The sequence below is a fragment of the Hemiscyllium ocellatum genome, chromosome 1 (assembly GCF_020745735.1).
Source record: "Hemiscyllium ocellatum isolate sHemOce1 chromosome 1, sHemOce1.pat.X.cur, whole genome shotgun sequence".
NCBI lineage: Eukaryota > Metazoa > Chordata > Chondrichthyes > Orectolobiformes > Hemiscylliidae > Hemiscyllium > Hemiscyllium ocellatum.
Window position 1 is genome coordinate 124636855 of NC_083401.1, and position 26292 is coordinate 124663146.

General features: G+C 39.9%; 1 protein-coding gene across 1 annotated transcript; it reads left to right on the forward strand.

Annotated features, from left to right (window-relative positions):
- Positions 1-4048: 4048 nt before the first annotated feature.
- Positions 4049-6164, forward strand: nkx3-2 (NK3 homeobox 2). Its single transcript, XM_060831856.1, has 2 exons — positions 4049-4634; positions 4940-6164. Exons 1-2 carry the CDS (start codon positions 4223-4225, stop codon positions 5380-5382), a joined length of 855 nt encoding a protein of 284 aa, XP_060687839.1. The 5' UTR covers positions 4049-4222; the 3' UTR covers positions 5383-6164.
- The last annotated feature ends 20128 nt before the right edge of the window (positions 6165-26292 follow it).

The following is a 26292-nucleotide window of genomic DNA, read 5'->3' on the forward strand; positions in this document are numbered from 1 at the left end:
ATTATTCTGTACATCAAATGTCAGTGTTTGCCTGAAGTGTTGTAAAATGGAGTCATAGAGCACAGAAGAGGCCCTTTGGCCAGTTGAGTCTGCATGAACCCATTTTCACCAGTCCTACTTTCCAGCATTTGGCCCATAATCTGAAATGTTATGTCATTTCAAGTTCTCATCTAATAATTTTTTAAAGGTTGTGGGGCTTTCTGCCTCTGCTACCTCTCCCAGGCACTGCAGTCCAGATTCCCACTCACATCTGAGTGAATGTTTTCCCCTTCAAATTCCCTCCAAACCTTCACCTTCAAGTTATGCCCCCTTGTGATTGACCTTTCAACTATGGGGAGCAACTGCTTGCTATTCACTCTGTCCATGCCCCTTATAATCCAATCCACCTCATTCGGGTCCCCTCTCAGTCTGTCCTGCTCTGAAGAAAACAATGAGAGCCTCTTCAGTCTCTCTTAAGTGTATGCCACACTGCAAATGATCGTTTGTTCACCTAGTTCAAGCTGCTGGCTTGAGGAAGCCTGGGAGTGGATATTCGGTGCAGACTGAGGAACTTGGGGCAATCCTATTCTACGGTTCTCTCACAATTGAAAGGGCCCAATGGCCATTGTTCCTATTTATGATGCTGCTGCATCGCACCTGATGAAGGAGCAGTGCTCTGAAAGCTAGTGCTTCCAATTATACCTGTTGGACTATAACCTGGTGTTGTTTGATTTTTAGCTTCGCAAGTTCGCTGCCTTGTCATAAGGGTACCGTTCTACCTAAAGGGCCTGTTTCCAAGTTATCTAAAATCAGTATGTCCAAAGCATTAAGCTGCGTAGTTGAGTATAATTGACAGACATCCCCATTGAGTATGTATTAAAATATTTGTTTTATGAAATGTTTAGATTATGAGAAAGATATTGCTTTTGCCTTTGAGAATCATGCTGAATTTTGAAATACTGCTGAGGATTGGCTTAAAGGAAGCGCTTGAGACATTAGAAAGGTCTTTATCGATTTATAATCAGAATTTGTTTTCACTCTCATGAATGAGATTAAAATTACCTTTAAATACACGAAAGACCTGATTTCTGACAAAGCACGTGTGTGAAAGTTAGAGACTCTAGGTGGCGTGCGAAAGCAGCTCAAAGACAGCTCGGGTTTGGGGTTTATGAGCTGGGAGATTGTGGAGCAGCAAACTATTCTCACCGCGTCCCTGCAATCCTGACCGGCGGGCGCAGGGTGCGCGTCATTCGTTTCTGTAAAAATAAAGCTGTACATCGCTCCTTGTAGTCGCTGTTCAAGCTTTGGGCTATCAAAGAAGTTAAAGATCACTCAACACCAGGTTATACACAACCACCTGATGAAGGAGCGTCGCTCTGAAAGCTAGTGCTTCCAATTAAACCTGTTGGACTATAACCTGGTGTTGTGTGATTTTTAACTTTGCGCACCCCAGTCCAACACCGACATCTCCAAATCATAAATACAGAAAGAAGATGGGTTCGCAGTTTTGGTTACACGTCAATGCGTTAGTGTTGATTGGGGAACTTTTGTGTAAAACTTTGAAATGCTTATAGAAAGTGGACTGAGCATGTGTCTACCTGTAAATGACGGTAGGATGTCTTGTCAGTGTCTCAGAGAGGTTTGCAGACTGGGTGAGGACGAGGTGAGGCAACAGTTCAAACACAACCCGGCTCATTTTCCATGAACTTGGCTGTGGTGGCGTTTTCGTTCCTTCAATAGGACAGGTTAACATAGGAACTTTCTTGAAGGATTCGAGACTGTTTGTAAAGAGAAAGCTGGTTTTCCAATTCCTGCATTTTATTTTCGCGGAGTTGCAATTATAGCACTGGCATTTGAACAGTTTGACGGTAAAGGTGTTTTGTATTCATACGAATAATGCCGGCACCGTTTTATTTTAACTGTAGTGTTTTGTCGACGATCGGCAACTTGCGACTGTCCTGTGATAAAAGTCTCCCTCTCACTCGGGTGACATAGCCCCTGCCCCTTAAGCCAATGGCTCCTTTCGTTTGCTATAATGGGAGATTCTGACCGTGGCGTGGACACACAATCCACTCGCTCAAGGGGTCCCTCAGTCACGCCTTTTTACTCCTGCATGTCAGAAACCGGAGTGCTCAGCACTTAAGTGAGCTGTGCGCTTCCGTCTTTCGTTTCATCCTTCTACTTTCTTTTTACACCAGATCAATTTAGATGTTTGCAAATGTAACAGGTGATGAGAGCCGACCTGACAAAGCCTCTCCGGCCTCTTTTTGTCTGAACGCAAGATCCATTCGATGAAGGATTAACAGCAGTTTCAGTCACAATTTACACTTGACTCTAATGGCCCACTTTATGCTATTTTCCCTGATCCAAAACTTTTATACTGGCGGCAATTTCAATGTTATCAATTAATACTATTTCATACACGAAGATTAATTCAAACAGTCTGGTACATCAAATGTTTCTAGGTAGCCCTATTATATTTACATTTCACCGGCCCAAGTGTTTGTGTGTGTGGCTTATAGAGAGATTGCCGTGAAAAGGTTAAGAGATACTGGGAAGAGTTCGGAGAAGCAGCATGGCCGAGTGGGGCTCTCCGCCATTTGACACTCTGCTGCCGATAAATTAGGGACTTGATTGCTGTACAAACAAACGAACACGTTATAATTTATCACGTTTCTCAGGCCGCCCACTCTCCATTGGTTAGGAACTGTGAGCCGCACCAGAGGAAGGCGAACCTGCTGAAATGAACACGGACCACCCAGTTCGACTGCCAAAACTCAGGAAGCAAAAGCTGCACCTAAAACGGTTTATCTTCCGTGTTAATGTGTTCGTTGTTCGGTTTTTACTCCCTTTCCTGCAGTGGCACAGATGCAAATACCTTGACTATATCAGCTCTGGAAAGGCTCTTAAGACTGGGATTTTTGAGTGTGTCCACCCCCCCCCCCCCCACCCATTCCCACCTTCAACTGACAATCTTGTCACAAAAATTGATATGTTTACACACCAGCCTGGAAACACCGACATTGAATTATGTGATTAGGTCAATGGTGTTTTTGTGGAGCGACATTGTTTATTAAGTGTTGTGCTGGAATTTTTGTTTTCTTTGTTGGAGTTTGTCTCATCAGCGTTACATCCTCTTCATATTTACCCAATGTTGCTATTGTGTTACCTGAGTGTTGTTTATTCACTTGTTTATCTATCTGTAGCTGTATCTATCCTTCTAATATTTATTTGAAAAATCATGTCTGTGTGTCTATCTAGACAACAGGATATAAACAGCGTGTCTAATCTGTGTATATAAAGCTATGTCAATCTAATATTATCAACAGAGATGAGTGTGTTCTGGAAAAGCACAGCAGGTCAGACAGCATCCGAGGAGCAAGAAAATCGACGATTCGGGCCGGAGCCCTTGATCAGGATTCGCCCGAAATATCGATTCTCCTGCTCCTCGGATGCTGCCTGACCTGCTGCGCTTTTCCAGCAACACACTCTCAACTCTGGTCTCCAGCATCTGCAGCCCTCACTGTCTCCTAATATTATCAACAGACAACCTCAGGTGTATCTATTCACTAACGTACCAAACACTCGTGCGCAACGAATATAAGCAGACGTTATTATAAATGAAATGCATTTATAATTTGCAAGAAATTATGCATCTTGCAGCATTAAATTTGCAAGAAATGTTTTAAAAATCCCAGGGAATGGTTTAATCTTTAATGGGTCTGCAATGCATATTGGAGTTGGAGATAATCCAATTCAGTGATGTGATTATTTGGCAGTAGGGCTATACCGAATGCGTTTAAAGTAATTATTATCTTTCACTGCAGACAGGTTTCCAGAGCAGTTTTAAAACGGCAAGTGGAAGGTGCCGTCATTTCTCCAAATCCCCTCTCTGTCCAGCACTGTCCAGCCTTTCAATGGAGAACGGCGAGCAGCCAATGAGGTGACGCTAAAACGCCGAGCCTCTTTGTGATGGTCCAATCGGATTGTGGTTATTGGGGGGGGGGGGGTTGCCGCTGTCAATCATCTGAGGAGCAATGACCCGGGAGCGGAGAGAAAGAGCCGAGAGAGTCAGTGTTAACTAACCTCCGCTCGCACTGAGATCCCAGGCCAACGAGCAGCGATGCCTTGTGTGTCCATCTCACCACAGAAGGACGGACACCACCGATAAACTCCACAGAGGGAGGGAGAGGGGGAGATAAACAACGTTTAGAAAACTTCGAGGGGAACAGCATTTGCTAAAATGGCTGTTCGCGCTAACACCTTGACCCCGTTCTCCATCCAAGCAATTTTAACCAGAAAAGATGAGAATCGACCCTCGAAAAATCTGGACGTGTCCTGTTTCTCGCCCGCGACCTGTTGGAAGATGTTGAACGCTTTGGATTCCTGTCCAAAGATCACGGCGTCTGCAGGGAAGATCGACCCGGGGAGAGATCTGCCGAGCGAGCAGCTCTGTTCTGACTCAGATTCGGGCGTCAGTGATGAAAGTGACTGTAAAAATCATTCGATGTGCAACTCGGGGAAGGAGCTGGAAATTGCTGCAGCCTGCTCCTTCCAACAGAAACCAATGAAGGAAGCAAGTTCGAGTCTCAGCGTAGGGGAGGATGATACTAAAGATTATCTGTGTAGCGGAGGAACGCCAGAACATTTAGCAGGTAGCATAATACTCCTTATTCATTCGCCAATAAATCACTGCAGTTTATGGCAATAACTGTTCACACAGTTAGCTTCCTAACCAGGGATTTCTAAGTAAACTCAGTACTTTGCAAAGTGCATCTGCAAAGCACCTTTTAGAAAATGTCGCGTTCATATTTTGACAGCGGATGGGTCCAGATTTATTTTCGAGCGGTATATTTAAGCAGTCACCCTCAGTAGTGGACACATGGTCTGTTCATGGGTTGGATAGACGAGTTAATGTTACTCACTTAAGATCTTATTTTTTTTCTCCCCCACTCCTTAGCTCCGAGCCCCGTTGACGGAGACTGTAAATCGGAGCCGAGCCCGGACCAGCCCAAGCAAAGGAAGAAACGCTCCAGAGCCGCCTTCTCCCACGCCCAGGTATTTGAGCTGGAGCGCCGCTTCAATCACCAGAGGTACCTGTCTGGGCCCGAGCGGGCGGATCTCGCCGCTTCTCTCAAACTCACCGAAACTCAGGTCAAAATCTGGTTCCAGAACCGTAGGTACAAAACCAAACGCCGGCAGCTTGCTGCAGACCTGATGGCTTCGGCCCCGGCGGCGAAGAAAGTCGCGGTGAAAGTGTTAATCCGGGACGATCAGAGACAGTACAGCCCGGGAGAATTGCTTCGGCCGTCACTGCTCTCCCTCCAGCCGTCCTACCAGTACTATCCGTTCACCTACTGCCTGCCTGCATGGACAGTTACCGCTTGCACGGGCACTCAATAGATTCTTGTTTTTTTTAAATGAACCAAGTTTCAACAGGCGCCCTTAAAACTACCGTATTTATTTGCGTTGGTGTGAAGTATAAGCTGCAGCCTGGGCTCAGCAGATGGAGTTTCCATGGTATCCATGTAATTGATATTTAATTCCAATCCAGCTTCAAATAATGAAAGACCGCCGGAAAGGGGAGAGAGAAAACAAAATGCTGCCGCCGTACTCTAAATCTCACAGAAAAGAATCCCGAAGTTTTGCCTTGGTTGGACATGCTTTACTTTTCCTTTTGTTTTGCGAAGCAACGTGTGCTGAATGTATGAACCATAGAGAAACTGCGGGCTGTCTCTTAAGTGCAAATATCTAAAGAGAGATATATTTTGTTTTATTGTACTCCCTGGTTAAGAACAGCGGAGGGGAAAAGCGCAGAACATGTAACATTTTCTCGCAGAATGCTTTGGGTGATGTTGTGAAGATATTTGCCCCAATCTCAAAAAATCATTTCGATCTGTGATTATATCCCAGCAGTTAATAGGGGTAAGAATTTAGCACTTTCCGTTCTTTTTGATATTTAGTAGCGATTAGTGTGGGCGATCTTATTGCAGGCTTTTCTTTGTAATAGCAGCGTGTGTAAAGTTATAACTGGTTAATCGTTTCTCCTGAATGGATCCGGGATTTAACATTAAACTAGGAACGAATGTTTTAACACGGTACAAACATCAGCGACAAAGGATGGCTCGTTTCAGGATGGTGCCTCCGGAGTTGTATGAAAGTGTTCGCTCTGCATTATTTCCAGTTCTTAAAACAATAAAATCTACTATGACTTTAAAAAGTGCCTTTTGTTCTCTGTAAGCATCCAAATTAAATACGAGTAATATTATCGTATTTAGGTACTAGACTTTAATTCCATGTTACACAAGTCAATATGTAAACAATATTAAACTTAGTGCTTCGCAAGGACTGACAGTAAAGGAGGTGTAGCGTTATTCATTTAAAAAATTCCCCTCTTGACGATTCAAAGTGTTTAAAACAATCGTTGAGAACAACACAGCAAAGACAAAGATAACTCCAGCCTCGGTACGGTGGTTCATAATGTCACGGGCCCAAATGGGGGAGAGTGTCCTGTATTTTAACTTTTGACGAAACTATTACACTTAGGATTTGCGGAACTATATGACCGTGATGAAGCAAGAAGAATAGAGTATATATTATATGTGGTTACTTTTAATTTAATTCAGAAGGATGGCCCGACGTGGTAATATTTATTTCCATTGGTTTGATAACCCTGCTATTCATGCGCCCTCATTGTATCAGGGCTTGAAAGATTGCATTCGATTTGATAATAGGAAGGATTGGATGCCGAAGTGTAAATCGCGTGCATTGTATTGAACGTTCATAAAAGCGTTTCTCCGCTGAGCTGTCCCCCAATACCCACATTACCGGGCTTTCCATTGCTAGCAAGTCCAACGCGAGTAGGTTTTCCAGCCAATAACCTCCATCGCTCCGTAAAGGAAGTGTTTTAAAATGACGCCTAGCAATGTGCATTGTCGATGACTCGCCGCTTTATGAGATTGAAACATATTCGATATGCAGGAACAGGCAATTGTTATCATGTGTTAACTGGGGAGAATCACAAACAGCCCATGTTAATTGTTTAATGGAATGATTGGCCAGGATAACCAGTCAACTTTATGCAAAATAGGCCGATTGGCTTCCAGTGTGGATTGGAATGACTTGCACATTAGAAACTGTTATCCAAAAAGCACAGTTTCACTTTTCAACTTTGAGTATTAACTCCCATAGGCCAAATACTGTACATTCAAATGCCTTCCGTTTTCTACACCGATACTTATTTTGACGCTCAATGGAAACCAAAACCAAAGCGCAGATTTTTAATGGTCGTTTCTATTTGATTTTTTTATAATGAACCATTGTATATTCAAGGTATTTTGTGAAATAACGAAGATGAAACATTAGTTTGAACGTTTATCGATTGTACAGTAATTCGGAGGTGTAACATTTAAGTGATTTCATTCACAGCATATATATTCAGCAATTATTTTAGAATAACTGTTGCACACTGAATTTGAGGTTCTGCTATTTATGCATTTTTTTTCTCTGTAAGAAAAACGAACTGCCGGTAGAGAGGACTGTTTTAGTCTTACCCAGTGTTACCGTACGTCAAACCGGTGATAGGGCCAATTAACGTAGTGTAGACTGCAAGGCACGGGAAGGACAATGTAGTAATAAGTATGATCTTTGTACCCCTGGATATTTTGTTAATATTGAATGTAAGCGCTCCACACCCTAAACAATCACTGGCACTCCCCACCAGAATGATGGATGCCAAACGGGAGTAGCTTTCAGAGCACAGACAAATATGTCACCATCGCCGGTAAAAGGTTGAATCCGACTTTGTCAATATGTTTGGACGAAATTGCACCCAGCAACCGTGTTAGAAGGAGATGATTTTATTGTGTTGTGCTGGAAACATGATCAACCATAGCCATTGTTTGGGAACTGTGAAGTATGTACTCGCAAGGACTGGTATGAGAATGATGTGCGTTGACAAGCGGAGGCGGACCACGCTGCCCTAGGACAGCTTGGACCCTTTTGCTGACGTGTTCCCCAAATTAATGAACCAAGTTAACTTGTCTCCAACGGATTTTTTTTGAGGAGATAACACTGGTGGGACCGCTGCTTGATTTATGTTCCGGGGGCGCTGGGAATCAAATATCTTCGGTGAAGGCAAAGCTGCGAGCGGGTGCCCTGAACAAAAAAAATGAATGGGCTGATAGGCTAATCCTTTGTCTGGGTTAGCCACAAATCTCCCATGTCATTCCGTACAAAGATTTATTCCCCGTAAAACAGAGATTGCTGCAGACAAGCAACGGGTGACTGTTCTAGGTTATAGTCCAACAAGTTTAATTGGAATTAAACCTGTTGGACTATAACCTGGTGTTGTGTGATTTTTAACTTTGTCCACCCCAGTCCAGCACCGACATCTGCAAATGGTGACTGTTCTGGCGGCGACGACTTGAGTTGTCTAATGTAAGGAGCGGGTTGTGATACCATCGGCGATGTAAAATATTGCAAATAGCCTTCCTTAAACTATCACAGCGGGTGCAAGGTTAAAAAAAACTGCTAAAATACATACTGTTCCACTACTTCTGCTAAATACACAATATTATTGGTGAAGAACTGCACTTGTGGTCAACGTAGCAGTATTTATTTCTGCGCTATTAACAAAAAAAAAACCCTGCCATGGCTGGTCCTTTGACAGCAGACTGGAAAACAGGGTAACTGTTCGGCAGGTCACGCAGCATTTGTACTGAGAAAGTTCTACAGTCTCAATCCTGACATATGCTGCCCAGACCCACTGAAATATACCGGCGCTTTCTACATTTAGGACCGATTGTTTAGTGTAATATAAAACAGTGAACTCAAGTACATCTCCGATTTACAGCTATATATTTTGTTTTAGTTAGTATATGTGTTAATATTTATCACATCAACATTACATTCTCCTTAGTAATTTATATTTATTGAAGAGCAATTTATTCCTCAGTAGCACGTTAGTGAGGCCTGTCCTATATTTAATATAAACGTGTGTTATATTATTACACGGTACAGTATATATTGTGACATTTATATATAACAAAATATCAATAACTGAATTTTAATCGGTACATTGAGTGTAATGTATCTACCTACATTTGCATGACCTTGATTAATTCCATTTAAACAAACATTTAGAAAATGTCAAGTATGACTTGTGAAGATTCTGACACGAGGGCGAACATCCATTTCTGTGTTGACCGATAGATATGGCTGATATGTTATTGTTGCCCGCTTTCTGCACTGGTAAACAATTTCCAAATTTTACTGTCGAGCATTACATTTCAAAAGTGAACAGTTTCAAAAATAGTTCGCCAAGAACGATCAGTACCAGCATGTTTCCATCAACATCAGTATCGCAGAGCTGTGGGACTTCGCCTCCAAACTAGCATTTTGGCTCCGAATATTGTAAAATATTAGGTTTATTTCAAGTGTAATCGCCGGGACATTTATAATGAATCGGAGCTAGCAGCGTGTGCTGTAGTAAGCGGGGCATCCCCTTCCTTGTGAGAAAGTGTGCATTCCCCAATATTGGAAATTGTAATTTTGCTCATCCCACCTAAACCCATGGCAGCCTATGGCTGTCTATTTTTCGCACAACTTAACGCTGAAAGGTGTGAACCTTGAGGTGTCAAAAGTTGTTACACTGTTTTCGGAACCGTGAGCCGTGCACCTGCATTTCTGCTTTACCAGTTATGCTGGTCATGTCGCTGCATGGGGACAACTCGCTTTAAGTATGTTCGTGCCCATTGGCGGGGAAGCAGGAAGGTGGAGGAAGACAATTGCCTCATGTAGAATGGAGACAGTAAACATTATGCTGACCGCATCGCAAGCGCGAACTTTCTTTGCATGCAATTTTTGCACGGACGATAGTGCAATTTTTACTAAAGCTTATTTAACATGGCGTGTTCTCGGGTGCATTAAACCGAGTTCAATCAGTCAAACTGCAACAAAAACACACCAAATGGTGCAATCCACAGCGCTACTGGAACCACAGATACATTCCTATGGAATAACGCAAGTCACGTAATCTGCATTAGTCGCATTCTGTTTTGGTTATTATATCTGAAAGACCACGTCCAATATCGTCAACTTGCACGATTGAGATCAGAGCTTCATCTTAGAAGCTTCTGCATCAGTTCGTGATGCATGAAAATAAGAAAAATTGCAAGTACCCAAATCAAGCAAAAATCTACTCTTCCCTGTCTGGAAACCTACCGCGAAGACTTTGTGAATTCTTTTTTTAAAAAATCTGCGATCAGCTGGAACGAGCCTGGTGGGTGTCCAGGTTCATTTTGAGATTGTGTGTCCGCACGCAGCTGATTGTGAAACTCCATCTTTTTGGGAGGGAGGGGGATTGGGTGTGAGTGGGTGGGTATGGGGGATGTGATGTAGTGGTGTAGGGGCTGCCGCCTCGCTGTTCGAAAATGCAGATGCCATCGGTACGAACTGATCAAACCAACTTCCGAGGAGTGCGCCTTCCATCTATTCACCAATTCCGATTGTTAGTATTTGGATAATTAGCCCCCAAAATACATAACAACTGGCCGAAACAATTAAAACAATTTCTATTCAAGAAATTCTATTGAGCTAGTAGGTGAAATCCTTTATTTCTTTTCGCTGCAACACTCGCATTGCAACAGCGACTTCAATTTAAAAGTATTCCATTCGATACAAAACACTTCTGTGCGTGCTGTGGTACTGGAAAGGGTTCGGGAAAAGTGCACGTTCTTCTAAGCTTATTGCCCAACTATAAATAATCAGGTTATGCCAGAATCTATTTGATTAAACCAGTATGATGACGAGGTTGCTCATCTTTGGGGATTCAGACATTTAAGATTGAATGACAAATAAAACTTACAAACTAAACCGCTCCACAATGAATCGTGACCCAAGCATAGATTACTAACGTAGCAAATACACCATTTCCAAGCTTGAAAATTTAATTTATAAAATCCTAAACCAAATATGACATCGTCCCAATCCTTTGATGCTTATTATTCGTCACACCGACAGGCAAAATTCAGTCAAACGTAGGAGTTCATCATCCAATGTCAGAGACTGTTAAATTATAACGTATAGGTTTGTGAATGTCCTCGTTTAGCTTAAAGCGCTGAACCGACAGATGCGTGGGTTTATCACGCCAAAACTTTCGAATACTTTTTTCAGAGTAAATAAACGCTGGTCGCAGTATCATTCTGGAATTCAATTTATTGGGAAAATAGTTGAGCATTTTAATACAAAAAGAAATTATTGTCCGGTTCAATGTATGTGATGATGCTGGATCCAAAGTGAGACATGCCCTCTACCAGCCATCTACAAAGTCTTGACTCATTAAAAAAAAATCAAATTTAATCAAACAAACAGACCATTCGGCCTATGCTTAATGCTAGCGCTTACCCTCCATATCACGGAGTCATAGAGTCATAGTGATGTACAGCATGGTAACAGACCCTTCGGTCCAACGCGTCCATGTCGACCAGATATCCCAACCCAATCTAGTCCCACCTGCCAGCACCCAGCCCAAAACTCCTTATTCCAACTGACTTCATCAGCATGCCCTTCCTTTGTTTTTTCACGCGTTGATCTAACTCCTCCTTAAAACCGTACGATTAGCCCCAACTCTCCCTTGAAGCATCGCGAACCACATTCTAATTAATCTGTGAGTAGTTTCTCCTCTATTTACAGTTGGATTTATTAACGGTTGCTGTTAGGAATTGTTATTAAAATACTGTTTTGGATTCACAGAGCAGTGGAAATATTTTTCTCCATGTCTATTCTGTCATACTTCCCATTTTCTTCGGGACTTCTAGTAGTTACCCTCCAACCCTCGCTTCTCCAAACCTGTTCAATATTTCCTGATAGGCCAGGCCATAAGACGTTGGAGGAGAGGTAAGCAGTTCAGCCCATCAAGCCTGATCTGCCATTCACTAGGATCATGATTGACCTGATAATCCTCACCTCCCCTTTTTACTCTTTTAGTCATAAACCTTGATGCCTACTTTCATTTATGATGGAGAGGAGCGTCGCTCCGAAAGCCAGTGTGCTTCCAATTACACCTGTTGGATTATAACCTGGTGTTGTGTGATTTTTAACTCTTACTTTCATTTAAATCTTCTCTCTTTACAAACGAAATGCGACGCTCGATTCGCATTTTGTTAATGACTGCATTAACCTGGCTTTTAATAACCTGTGGCAGCTGACCCCTTTACTCCTTCGTTCCACAGACCCTTATTGAAATAATTGATGCCTACCTTTATCTTCCAAGTAAAATACACCATCTCACATTCACTTGTAGTGGAACGCTAAAATCAATCGATCCGCATTGGTCGAGTTTTTATAATTGTGCTGTAAATTATATAAATTGCGCGGTTACAAGATAGAAACACAATACTACATTCTTCAGTGAATTTTCACAGAACTAGTCGTGAGTGAAGGCAGGCTAACTGTAAAGCCTCAGGAGGTTAGCTGTGAGCCCAGTACTGCACCTACTGTCATAGCGCCGCCTGCAGGAAGCTGACCTCCCCTTTTCAGGTAAACTATCAGGTTTCGCATTTGCTTGTCCTTTCCCCGCCGTTTTTATAGACCTAGTCCGTAGTTTTAGTATTCACTGTCAGAACACATGATCTAGGGTTGCGTTTTCTCATCGAACAATAACTATCGCAAATAGCTTTCCTAAAGGACTCTTTTTGCTCAGTCAATAAATTGGTTTGGTAGTTTGTTCTATTGAGATCCTGGAAGCGTTTTCAAAGCCACAGTACATAACGTTAAAACCAAAGGCGCTTATAAATTCATATACTCACGCACACACACACACACAAATCGCATCATATCTATGTTTTGCTGAAGTGAGTTTGCCCCAATAGTCTCGACTTCTGGTGAAGTTGTGAGGTGGGAAGGCAATGAATGAGGGGATATCGCTTAAAAGATTATCAGGTGTAAGATGAAAGGTGTAACATAGACAGCTCCAAACATTCTATCCGACACGTATTATAAAACGTACACCGAATCAGAATGGTTAGCCTTTATAGAAATGAAGATATATCGATTTAATCCAATTCTCCTAATCGATTATGCTCACAGACGAAGGAATATTCGCGATGGATAGAAAATAAAGATCATTCCAAATGCTTTCACGAATAAAGCAAGCTAACTTCAACTGGGTTCTCCCGGGTTTGGTTTTGCGTGTTCGCAAACCGCAGTGAAGCCCCAAGAGACAGGGTACGGTTTACATTTCTTCAGTCCCTGTCTGAATAATGGTTACAATCTGGTACTAGCTTTAAATGTTCAATATTCATAATCATTTGTGAGTCCCAAATCTAAATCAGTTAAAAAAAAGTAAACACCCAACTTCAGATGCAGCGTAATTCCTTTAAAATAAACCAGAATCGAATAACATAGAATTCTGAGATCGGTAGGTATCTTGATTAATTTAGTTCTACTCTACTGTATTCCATCAAACTCACGGGAAGAAAAGAAATAGAATTGTGCTGTTGCTGGGTCTGCACCGCACGCAGTGGTTACATGGCGCCCAAGAGAAGCGGACAGAATTCAGGTAAACTAATACCTGCGAAATTCCCATTACTACTAAAAGAGTACAAATTGGAGAGTAAATAAGGGCATGTATTGTAAATGATTACATTATACCGTGTTTATTTATCAATCCAGACTTGGGCATAACCAGGTCTAGCAGATGCCATTCCAAATGAGGCGCTGGAAATGTGAAGGTTTCTGGGTGGGAGCAAAGTGAAAAGGAAATCGGAGAAGTGCACAACCACAGCTCTGGGTAACAAATCCATCCCCATCAGAATATTAAATAAAAACAATAATAGTCAATATTCATTTCTGTGCCACTTGAGACTATACTTCAGAACATTAAAGTATGTGATTGACTTAATGTGATCGCACGTTTCTTTATCCGGACCAGTACATTCAGGCGAGAAGACAAGGACAACTTGTTTGGTAGTAAGAATGGTGTTCTTAATTTTAAAAAAACTTTGCGAGTTAGCCGTATTTCAACAAACGCCATTGCCCGTTATGTGTTTTTTTTAAAGAATCCAGTATAGTAAAGTGTTGGGGAACCGGAGGGGAGTCCATAACTCACCAATGAAAGAGCAGCCCTGTCTGAACTAGAAACTATTCTCCTGTGCACGCTCGGAGAGGCGCAGCGTTGGGAACTTCGAAAGTTTTTTTTAGCTCACAAAATAAGCACATTTTATTTCACATGTCAGACCATTAATGAGCAGCGAGACAGGTTTATTTGCAGATGGGTACTGTATAACAGGACTGACAACATTGAAAAATATAATTCAAGCTGTGATGTGTCAAAGATAACATCACTGTTATATTTAATGTTTTGGAGTAGCCGGCGTTGGATTAGACAACCACCTGAGACAGAAGCAGTGCTTCCAAACAAACCTGTTGGATTATAACCGAGTGTTGTGTGATTTTTAAAAACTTTATAGTTAATGTTGTTTCAGAAATTGTACTTATTAGATTACTTACAGTATGGAAACAGGCCCTTCAGCCCAACAAGTCCACACCGACCCGCCGAAGTGCAACCCACCCAGACCCCATTCCCCGACATTTACCCCTTCACTTAACACTACAGGCAATTTAGCATGGCCTATTCATCTAACCTGCACATTTTTGGGTTGTGGGAGGAAACCGGAGCACCCGGAGGAAACCCACGCAGACACTGGGAGAATGTGCAAACTCCACACAGTTGCCTGAGGTGGGAATTGAACCCGGGTCTCTGGTGCTGAGAGGCAGCAGTGCTAACCACTGTGCCACCGTGATGAAACCAGGATAAAACGCTCGGTAAAATAATCTCCAAATGAGGTGTTATCCCTTTCCACTAAATTTCCCATCCCGACAACACGGGAGAAAGAAATAAAACAATTTAAACCTTTGCGATTTGACATTTTATTTTACTTATAAGTCGACATTCAAAACGTTTTGCATTGATGTAAAGACGTCGCACTAATATTTTTCTATCTGTTTTGACTCAAACCATTTTATGCATCGTTTAGAATTTTACATCACTCAAAAATATGATGTTATGCACTCCAAATACTTTGAAGCAGACTCGCTAGATATATCTGAACAGCAAGTGTTGCCAGATATTATTCGCCCTAAATTCCGTCCCTAAGATCCATTTGTCATTGCTTGAACAAGCTCCTAAGGTAAGTAAAATGCACGTTTTATCGGTCATTTAAAATGTATAAATGTATTTTTTGACTGTAGGCCTGAAGGGCGACTCCGCAAATTGGACATGATTTAAAAATAACTGCACTGGTAATTTTGCAACGGTTTTGTTACAGGCCCTCAGGCAAAGAAATTTCATCAACGATTTCATGTTAACGAAATGTCATGCGCTGTTCACTTCAACACATTCATTTGAGGTGCAACGGATTGTCGAGGTAACATTGAATTCAACTTGCATCGTTTGCAACACAAGTTCTTATTTTTTATTTCCACAACGGACTAATTTTGTTCACATTCAAAAATATGGTTTCTGTAACATGCCTAAAACGGATTTAGTTTCAAAATATACAAAGACGCACTTCCAGTTTAAAGGTAAACAATATCTGGGAATCAACAATAAGAACTAGACAGTTATTACAACCCATCAGAATAGTATACCTTGTCATTACTCATAATGGTGCATACAAAAGCAGTTCATTTTCACAATTTATAACTGTGAAAAAAAAAGTTGGATAACGTTTAATAACATGGCGAGCACAAAGAGATTTTAGAAAACTGAGAAATTACAAACTTGTTAAAGGTAGTGTTTGCAATTTATTTTCGAAGATTCCACGTGTTAGTTTTGACCAATTACACGTTAACGGAGCAATATTTCTTTATCCACATCCTCGAAACTCCAAGCTTTCCTCCTACTGATTTCATTTGTTATTCACCAAAATCAAGTAAGGACTGAAATGTTGCCAAGCTTTTGAAAGCAGTTTTAATTCCCTGTAACTATTATTTTAATACAGTATACGTTCGTAAATAAACTGGTCAGTTTCACCAGTAGAGGCTTCATTCTCATACCTCTGCCCACATGTGCTCCTGAGATCAACAGATATTGAATTCTAATTGGTCATCTGACGACTGAAATCAAAAACAGAGAAGGAAATTGCTGGGGATATAATTTAAACATGATAGTTCACAGCTCAGTCAAAAGATTGGTTTCCATTAATAGAAGACGTCGCCAAAGTTAATTCACGTTTGTGCTGCTTTTGCTCCATCCAGACTGATCTGCCAAAGGCTGGATGTGATCACTAATATTTGGCCTTGTTTTTTTGCCCCCAGTAAGTGCTGCATCGCGCTGTTCCTGGTTGATGTCTGTTGGAATGAAAGAATATTAATTGCGGTCAGTGCCCTGTTGGTGTCATTAATCATGAAAGAAGGAAAAAAAACCCAAGGAGGCAGTAAGTCTAAAAGCAACAGACGGTCCATCCGCCAGCGCCGGAGCCAACAGGTGGTATCAAATCCTTCTTTAATACGACCAACGAGAACCGGACATAGATATGCTTTCACTCCACGCAACTTCTTGGCAAAAAAAAATTGCATTGTTGCCCACTCCACTGAGAACTTTTTATGTTTTGTTGTACTTACTCGCGTATTCACAAGCACGTCAAATACTAAACGGATTACTGGCGTATTCATCCCGCGCAGCTTAATTATCTTTGAACCGGCTGTAAAATATTCTGAAAAATACTTCTTATGCGAAGGGGATCTGTGGGATGAGCCGCGGTGTTGTTTGGTTTGAATAGAGTCTATTCATAAACGCAATGTTACAGTATCCTTTTATCTCGGCTGTTGTAGAGGCCTACACGGACACTTGTAAAAAAGACAAAAAAAACTGTATTATTGATTTGAAGATTGAATGAAAACTATTCGAACCCAGTAACTTTTTTTTTCTGTTATAAAGTTAACTAAATCGAATGACAATAACCCTTTCATCTCACCTCGCCCCCAGTCTCGGTAACTGTGGGGGGCCTGGTGAAATTGACAACAGAATGATTGGAAAACCGTAGATTCAGATTGGAGCATTCGCCTTATGGTTCAGACATTCTTTACTCATCAGAGCATGTGCGTGTGCTTGTATGTCAGAATCTTCATTTGCTCTTTATTACAAAACACGGCAACAGTTTTGATAATTTGGTTTTGTATTGTAAATGTCTTCCCGATCTGGGAAAGTTTTGAAATGTTCAAAGCAAGTGTGCTATACAAGTAAACCGAATGCATTTGACAGCCATAATAGCACTTAATCATTAAAATTATTCTCAATTGCACAGACATGTTCCATTTGTTGTTCCATATCCAGTTTCACACTTAATGAACCCAAATTACGAGCTCACCAACGCCATCATTTTGACATCTAGCCCATGTCTATGTTTCTTCTTTCATTAATCATTATATTTTGACTTCCCCGTTTATTGCTTTGTAAATGCCACTCAAACAACATATTAAAATGATCTTTTCAATTCTTCTTGAAATACTTTACGCCAAAATATCCAATTTTAAAACGACTTACAGACGAGATATTTGACGGGATGTTTTCCCTTCCATTCCCTCATATCACAGGCTAATTGATTTTTAAAAGTTTCTTGACATTTGAGAAGGTTACAGTAACAGAAGAAACTATTCAACATTAAAAAAAACTAGCAGCAAAGTTTCAAAGGAGGATATATTTATCTCTATTTTAAAAAATAAATTGGTACTTATTGTGTTTGTTACCAAGACAGCGCTTATTGTGTCTCTGTCAATATTCTGTCTGACTCCGGGATTGAAATTCGCTGATTGTTCGGGAACACGATGGGGCAAGAAGTCAGTTTGAATTAACCCAACACAAACTGATATTAATTGAAATTCACGTTGCTGATCATATGTCTTTTATAGTTTGTGGAAAAGAGTGGGTGTACTTTTATAATAATCGATGTGCAAGAACCTTTAATGATTAAGCTATAGCAAGATGAATGTGTCTGTTAACACGCCTCGAACAGAGATCCGTTTCTAGCTATGCTCAAATATTTTCGAACATGAAATGCATTACACTTAATAAAATACGAACGCGTGCCAACACAACATGTGGCAATGCTTTTGATTCGATAGACCACGAGTAGAGAATACATTTGACCACTCACGATATTTTCTTCCAGAACTTTTAAAAATAAGTCTGACCATCTTCTTTGAGTTAAAATGTAAACGGTGACTTTTTTTAATATACTAAATTAACTATACTAAACAAACTTTTGTTAACATAGTCGTTGTTGCTATCTAACTAGTACAACTATCACATTTTTCATTTAGATTTTTTTCCCCTTATATTGAAAGGCTACACCTTTGCTATAATTTTGGATCTACTTTAGAATAGTACTGGTCTTTCCCGTTACGTAGTGCAATGACTTGTGCTGTAGAAATGTAAAGAAAAGAAAATCAAGATATGGAATCAGCTTGGTAAGATGATACATTGAATAAGGAAACCGAAGGACTGTCTCAGTCTTAATTGTGTAGAGCCCTTACAACCAACAATGCAATGTGCGTTGATGCACATCACTCCATCTGGTTGAGAAATTCAAAACTGCCTCTTTCAATGCAACACAAGAAGTCACACTACAACATTTCCCCCCGACTTTACCCAACCGTAAGTTTGAAGGAATTATTTATAAGCCACATTGCACTTAAGACAGCACATCCAGTATATGACAAAACATTTAATTTTGACTGTTTCTTTCAATTGTGCCCCGAACTAACAAAAGAAAATTGCGTTCTTACATTCAAATCCAAACCACTATTTCCCAGCGTCAGATCAACCGAGCTGTCTCGGGTCATTTACGGCGAATACATTGCAAATTGGGTATGGTTCTTGCTTCAAAGTAACACCAATAGATGGCAATGTATCGGCGTTGCTTAAAGCTGGCCAACCGAGTCAGCATTTTACGTAAAGTAGAAACGGAATACGCTAAATACACATATGATTTAAACCTTCTTCGCAAGATCTCCCATAAGTTAAGGAAATAAAAATAGCCAAAAAATCTGTTGATACTGTTTGATTTTCGACTTAACCGTGATCCTTTCCTGCCCAACCGCGATTTACAGGACTGAACAACCGCGTTTCTTTGTACTTTAAATATTGTATCATTTTATTTTGTACATTTTACTTGCGAAAACTGTTTCGAGAGTTAACTTCATCCTACCATCTGCACGCTCGCGTTTACTGGATCGAGTGTGACTCGTGCGATCTACGGGATAAAAGTAAAATTCAATTACCCACATTCTTCAAAGATCTCAAAAGCAGGCAGCAAGCTGAAAATATATATTCGCAACACAGCAAGAGAGCAGATGTAAGAAGGTTTTCAGTTGGAATATGGTACATTTAAAATCACGTTCTAACCATTTCCCCTCAGTGTAGCAAATATGTCAATGTGGCTTATTTTGACATATATTCATGACCTCGTGCATGTCTGTATCCCTTCTGCTTTAGTGATTGAACACTTCACTGGCAAAGTTGGTTGGTACTTTCAAACTGTGAAGAGGTATGCAGTCAGAAATCGTATACTGGAATAAAATGGTTATCATTATTATAGTCGTACCGTAGTAGCACATTATACAAATGCAAAAACACCTTCAAGACCAAAGAAAATGTACTAATTCCCAATTTTAAAAGTACACGCAGGTTAAATATTTCTGTAATAACTGAAGTTTAGTTAAACCCAGTTCATTGTGCACAGATACACTTTTCATTAGGATAAGCTATGGAATATACAATTACAGATATTCGTTCTGATGTAAGTTCACTGACCTGAATCATTGACTTTGTTTCTCTCTTTGATGCTGCCAAACGTGTGGAGCACTTATTTCAGATTTCCAGCATTCTTAATATTTTGTTTTTATATTGCAGTTATATTTATTGATGTTGGACATCAACACATTTTGCTTTGAATTCAAGGCTTCTTTGTATTTTTAAAGGCAATTTTAATGATCTTAAATATTTAAAATATTTGAATGCCTTAATTAAAATATTACCTTATAAGTTTTCTCATATGTTTCTCAGTCTGAAAGGAGAACTTAAATGAATATTGGCATCATGGCCTACAACATGAAGTATATTAGAGGCTAGGAAATAGTATCAGAATATCAAATTGGATTTTCATCAGCAAACATCCTCCTCGATTAAAATGCACAAATAACAGTGAGATGAAAAAATAAATTGAATCTTACTATATTTTGACAAAGTGTCAGTTTTGTTGAATTTTATGAACAGTTTCTCTCTGCGTGTTTCTCTCTGTGAATTTTCTTGCATGATCACTTCAAACGTGCCTCATTGGCTAGGCACTATACCAGTATGGCAACTCTCTCATCTGATGCTAGCCTGATTCTCTCACTCACCATAACCAGAAGTACTCATCACTGTCCTGATATTTCATGAAATATTCCTGATACCAACACCATCTTTAAAATAATATTGTGCAATTGGTTAAGTGCTGACAGTTCAGAGCTGTCCTGCCCAATCCTATCTATACGTTCTTCCCAAGCACAGCAGATAGGGACAGATTGCACCGCACTTTGTGGACCAGGACATGAGCGTCCTGTTGAACAGGATGGGATGAAGGAGGGATATGCTGTTGCCACAAGAATCTCAGAGGAGGCTACAATACCAGACCTTGCCTGCCTGGTCCAAGGTTACGGGCTGGGGCACTATTGTCTCCATGGTCTGGAGCTTTGCCCAGCAGTGTCAGAAGAAGATGGATAACTTTCTCTGCTCTGCTAGAATAGGCTTGGGGTTAGGGTATGTACCACAAGTTTCTTTTGGCTACTTCATTATTTCTGCTACTGTACCCACCGGTCATCAGGACTCATGGCCTACAACTCTCCTATTTGCATGCAACATTTTTTGCATTCGCTGTCACCCACTCTAATTCACTCCACCCCTCTTAGGCCTACATGATTTCTGCACGGCCTCCTCACTCACTGGTGACAATTGACCACGTCTCTCTCATCTTCACCAGCACAAATAGCTGTGCCACCAACTTTGATCTCACTTAATCCTTTCCTTTCTCTCATTCCAAGAGTAAACAGATTGCTGTTGGACTGAAAGAGCCAGGAGGGTGATGGGGCATCTGACATTTGGTTCCTCACCCCTTTCGAGGAGAGGATTTGGCCCTTGTTGGAAAAGACGAGGGCCATTTATGTGGCCTCTGTATTTCTGCATTGAGAATGCGTTGCTGGAAAAGCACAGCAGGTCAGGTAGCATCCGAGAAGCACGAAAATTGACGTTTCGGGCTGGAGCCTTTCATCAGGATTTTCCTGCTCCTTGGATGCTACTTGACCTATTGTGCTTTTCCAGCAACACACTCTCAACTCTGATCTCCAGCATCTGTAGACCTCACTGCCCTCTATATTTCAGCAACCAAGTAAGATACATTGCTTGTTATCATGGTACCCCCAAATCAAGTAACCTCGCATGTGTGACTGCTCCAATGTACTGCCTACAGTAGTTGGCATACCCATTGCATTGGTTTCCTTTGCTCTAAATTCCACATCAAATTTGCAGTGTCTAGCTCATCCACAGGTGATAGATTGGGAACCTCCATCCTAACCAGGCAAGATTAGGTATCAATGTGAGTAATTGTGAATGACAATCCTTAATAACAGTTCTTCTGCTGCTCACTAACAGGATCTTACTCCAACATCTGGAACTCTATTGGAAAATGTGACGTTTTGCTCCTGACATTGAGAAAGACTTCACTCACCATCCCATGTGATTCCATCTCAATTCTTGCTAGAGCCCACATAGTTCAGGGCTTTGAAGAATTCTGTCCATTATATCTGTTAATTGGGACATAAATGGGTCACAACCATGATTTTCTTTGAGCATATTGATAGATTCCAGTACAGTTGCTATATAGATGTAATCAAGGAGCAAACACATACTTCTTTGCTTTGCAAATTTTTAAGAATTTGTGATGCTTATACAAATAAGGAATTTAAAATGCTTGATAAGTAATTTATCCACATAAAATTCACTAAATAAAATGTTTGCATTTGCACTAAAATGCACTCCCACTTAAAAATGCATAGTTCATACAAAAGAATTCCCATTTATTTTGTCACATACAATATATTTTATTGTTTTAAAGACAAATTGTTCCTGGATATTTCACAACAATTGGACTTGGCTTAGTAACTATAAATTCACAAGCTGTTAATAGGTTTTTCAAGTGCTCACTCACAAACTGAACAAAAGCATTTTAAAGGCTAATCCTGCAAAGACAGTACTCAGTATACACGAACACTTTGTGTAATTTTTTGAGTTTCAGACCTCTTTAAAACTTTCAGGAAAATGATCCTGGGTGGAATACATTATGCAGTTTGAATATACAGTGGCAAAGCACTTGGAATAACATGCTTCACCTGGAACCATTTTTATTTAAAGACCTGTCCCCAGTGAAGTCAGTTGAAGACTACAAGGCAAAATTAAATTGTTAAGATGTTGAAAATAACATTGTTGCAGACTAGATCTTTTCAGCTGTGGTTCAAGACAGCAAATAGAGCTGTGCATGAATAAGTGGTGATTTTCAGTATATTTTTGAATAAAACAAAATAATTTCTAGCCTCGGGAAAACAGTTATTCATATGTCAAGAAGTTAATTTCGAGTTTTACTTCAGACACAAAACATCCTTTATTTTTGGTTAAACTTCTCAATTAGACTAGTGTAGGAAAAATTTTGAGCTCTGGATTCACATGTAATAAAACAAGGTTGAGTAATCAAAATTGCTGACTTTTTAAGTAGCTTATTTTATCTTAAAATAAAATGGTGTAGTTCATATATATAAACCTGAAATGTGCAATTGTCTCTTAGGATATATATAATAGAATAGACATACTAATGCTACTTGTGAATTTGCATTTATTACCAACTTTACAAAGAGTTTAAATTACCTTCAGTATGTAAACAATCTTAATTTTTGCATGATATTACAATAGTTATTGATTAACTAAAACGTTGGTGCATATCAGAACTATGTAGGAGTATCATTTCTTTCCACTTTATGTGAAAGACATATTACAATAAGTTAAAATGAAAATTCAAAATCATACTGACTGAAATGCTATTACCTGCAATGTAAAGTATCTAAAACAGTAAAAATGTAAACCAATGAAGCAAAGAAGGCTATTACAAAGAGCTTTTATTGGTCACAAATACAATGCTTGAAAAGTAACATATCTTATTCCTTGGGCACTAATGATCTGTTGTGGCAAATGTTTGTTCACTCAAGGGCTTTTTAAATGGGCTTTTAAAAAAAAAATCAACATTTTGCATCAAGCAGCAGCAGCAAAGTATAAACTCTACAAAGTTAGAATTTCTAAATGGATATCGCCAAAAATAATTTGGATCATTCCTTTATTTTCCTTTCTGTTCACCTAATTGTTATATATGAGCATACAAAAATAATCTAGAAAGTTTGTTTCACAAGGCCTTACCTATGCTGTTATAATATGTCTTTGATTATTGTGTGGATTACTGTGAAGTACAGAATTATTTTTCAGTTGGAAAGAGAGAGCTTTATGTTGGCATGAGATGAGGTTAATGAAAAAAATCACATGGTTACTATAAAAGTTAATAAAACAAGGAAGGTATAAAAAGATAATATTTGTTGTTAACATATTCTAGCTTTACATTTCTTTTGTAAAAATTTGTTTATTAGTTATTGCTAACAATGGAAGAATGATCAGTGCCATGAAAATGAAGGAGCAAGGAACATGAACATGTTGATATTGACTATGTATTAGTTATAAATAGTAACATGAGAACAGTGAATATATTGATGGATTTCATTAAAGACCATTGCATGAAGCCTGGTGCTGCATTTACAAATGACATCCATTATTGTCATATACAAATTTGGACTGAATCAAGGGTAAAATTCCATGAAAGAAAGATGAATGTGCTATTATTAAGGAAAAAATAAAGTTAGTGAAATAAAAAAGAGGGGGAGGACAATAACAGAATTGGGAGATGTGGGAGTAGTAAAAGGGTAAATGATCAAATAATGTTTCAAGTAAGAAAGCACATTAAGAAGCTGAGGAAAACGTAAGCTATATTTTCCACTGCTTCATATAAATGCTGTTCGTATCCATTTGAAGAGATTTTATTAGAGCTTCTTTTATTGATGCATTAAAATGTTGAGGAGGGAAGCTGAGTCCAATGGATCTGAAAGCCCAGCTGTCTGCTGCCTATTTATCCTCTGGATAGAATCCAAATTAAAAAACAAAATATGTGCAGGAAATATGAATCTGTAGCTGCCACATTATGTATTTACAGTAATAAGATTTCTTTGTTATGCATGATTAGACATAAATGCCAGGACACAATGACTTCATTGCAGCAAAAAAAACTCAATAAAAACTGATCTTAGCATTAGCATCTATATGAGAAAGATGTGTATAATATTTCTGATGAGATCCTTCATCAAATCTGAATGTCAAGCAGCTAACTCCATTGTAAAAACAAAGAGATGATAGAAGAACAGATTTGATGTGGTTTAGGGTAAAATCGTTAAGATATTATTATTGCACTGAATAAGCAGCAATGGATGTCAAGTACAAGAGGGCTTCCCACCACAAAGTATGTTGACAAAGCAGTTTACAATGAATTATTTATGTAAAGGAGTGTGAAAAACATACAAATATACAAACAAGGAGTAGGAGTAGACCCAGTAGCCTTTTCTGCCATTTAGTAAGATCATTAATATGATCTAATTGTAATCACAAATCCATATTCTCACCTAGCCCTGATCACCCCCTTGCTTAACAAGAATCGATCCACTGCTGCCTTAAATTATTCAGACACTGCTTCCAATGACTTTTTATGAAGATAGTTCCAAAGGCTCATGATCACCTGTGAGAAACTATTTTGCCTCACCTCTGTTTTAATGTGACCCATAACTGCAAACAGTGATCCTTCATTCGAGATTTTTCCATTAGAGGAAGCCCTGTCTACAAGTAACCTATGAAGGCCTTTCAAAATCTTATGGGCAGTCAGTTAGCTCAGTTGGCTGGATGGCTGGTTTGTGATGCAGAGTGATGCCAACAGCATGCTTTCAATTCCCACAATGACTGAGGTTTCCATGAAGAAAGCTCTTTCTCATCCTTTCCCCTCACCTGAGGTGTGGTGAACCTCAAGTTAAACAACTTTCAGTCATCTCTCCCTAACAAAAGGGCAGCCTTATGGTTTGGCAGGACTGTGGCTTTATTAAGGGAAGGTGATGGCGTAGAGGTATTGTGGCTGGAATATTAACCCAGAGACCCAGGTGATGTTCTGGGGGCCTGGGTTTGAACCCTATCATGACAAATGATGGAATTGGAATTCAATAAATATCTTGAATGAAGGGTCAATGATGACCAGGAATCCATTGTTGGAAAAATCCATCTGGTTCACCAATTCCTTTACAGGAGGAAACTGCCATCTTTACCTGGTCAGGGTTATATGTGACTCCACACCCACAGCAATATGGTTGACTCTTAACTGCTCTCTGGCCAATTAAGGATGGGTAATAAATGCTGTTCAACTAAATCACTCCTCTAAATTCCTAAGGATAGAAGCCCATACTGTCCACCTTTTCCTCAAAAACAACCAAACCATTCCAGGTATTAACCTAATAAACCTTGTCTAAACTGCTTCCAAGTACCCCAGATGCGTATTTTTTTTAACTCGTTCAGTTGTGGAGGCAGGCATCATTGGCTAGGCCAGCATTTTATCAGATATTCCTGATGAAGGGCTTATGCCCAAAATGCCAACTTTCCTGCTCTTTGGATGTTGCCGGACCTGCTGTGCTTTTCCAGTGCCACAGTTTTCGACTCTGACTCTCCAGTATCTGCAGGCCTCACTCTCTCCCAGCATTGTATTGTCCAGACAGCAGTTGAGAGTCAATGATATTGTTGTGGGTCCCGAGGCCAGGCCAGGTAAGGATGACAGTTTCCTTCCCTAAGGATATTAGTGGATCAGGTGGGGTTTGCAATGAGTTCATGCTCATCATTAGACTCTTAATTCCAGATTTTATTTTACTGAATTTAAATTCCATCATCTGCCACTGCAGGATTTGAATCTGGGTCCCCAGAACATTACCTGGGTCTCCAGGATAATGGTTGGATGATAATACCACGAGACAATTCCATCCTTATAGTACCTCACCAGTACCCTGTATAATTGGAGCATAACCTCTCTACATTTTGCATTCAATTTCTCTCACAGTAAATGATTACATTCTATTAGCTTTCCTAATTGATTGATACAC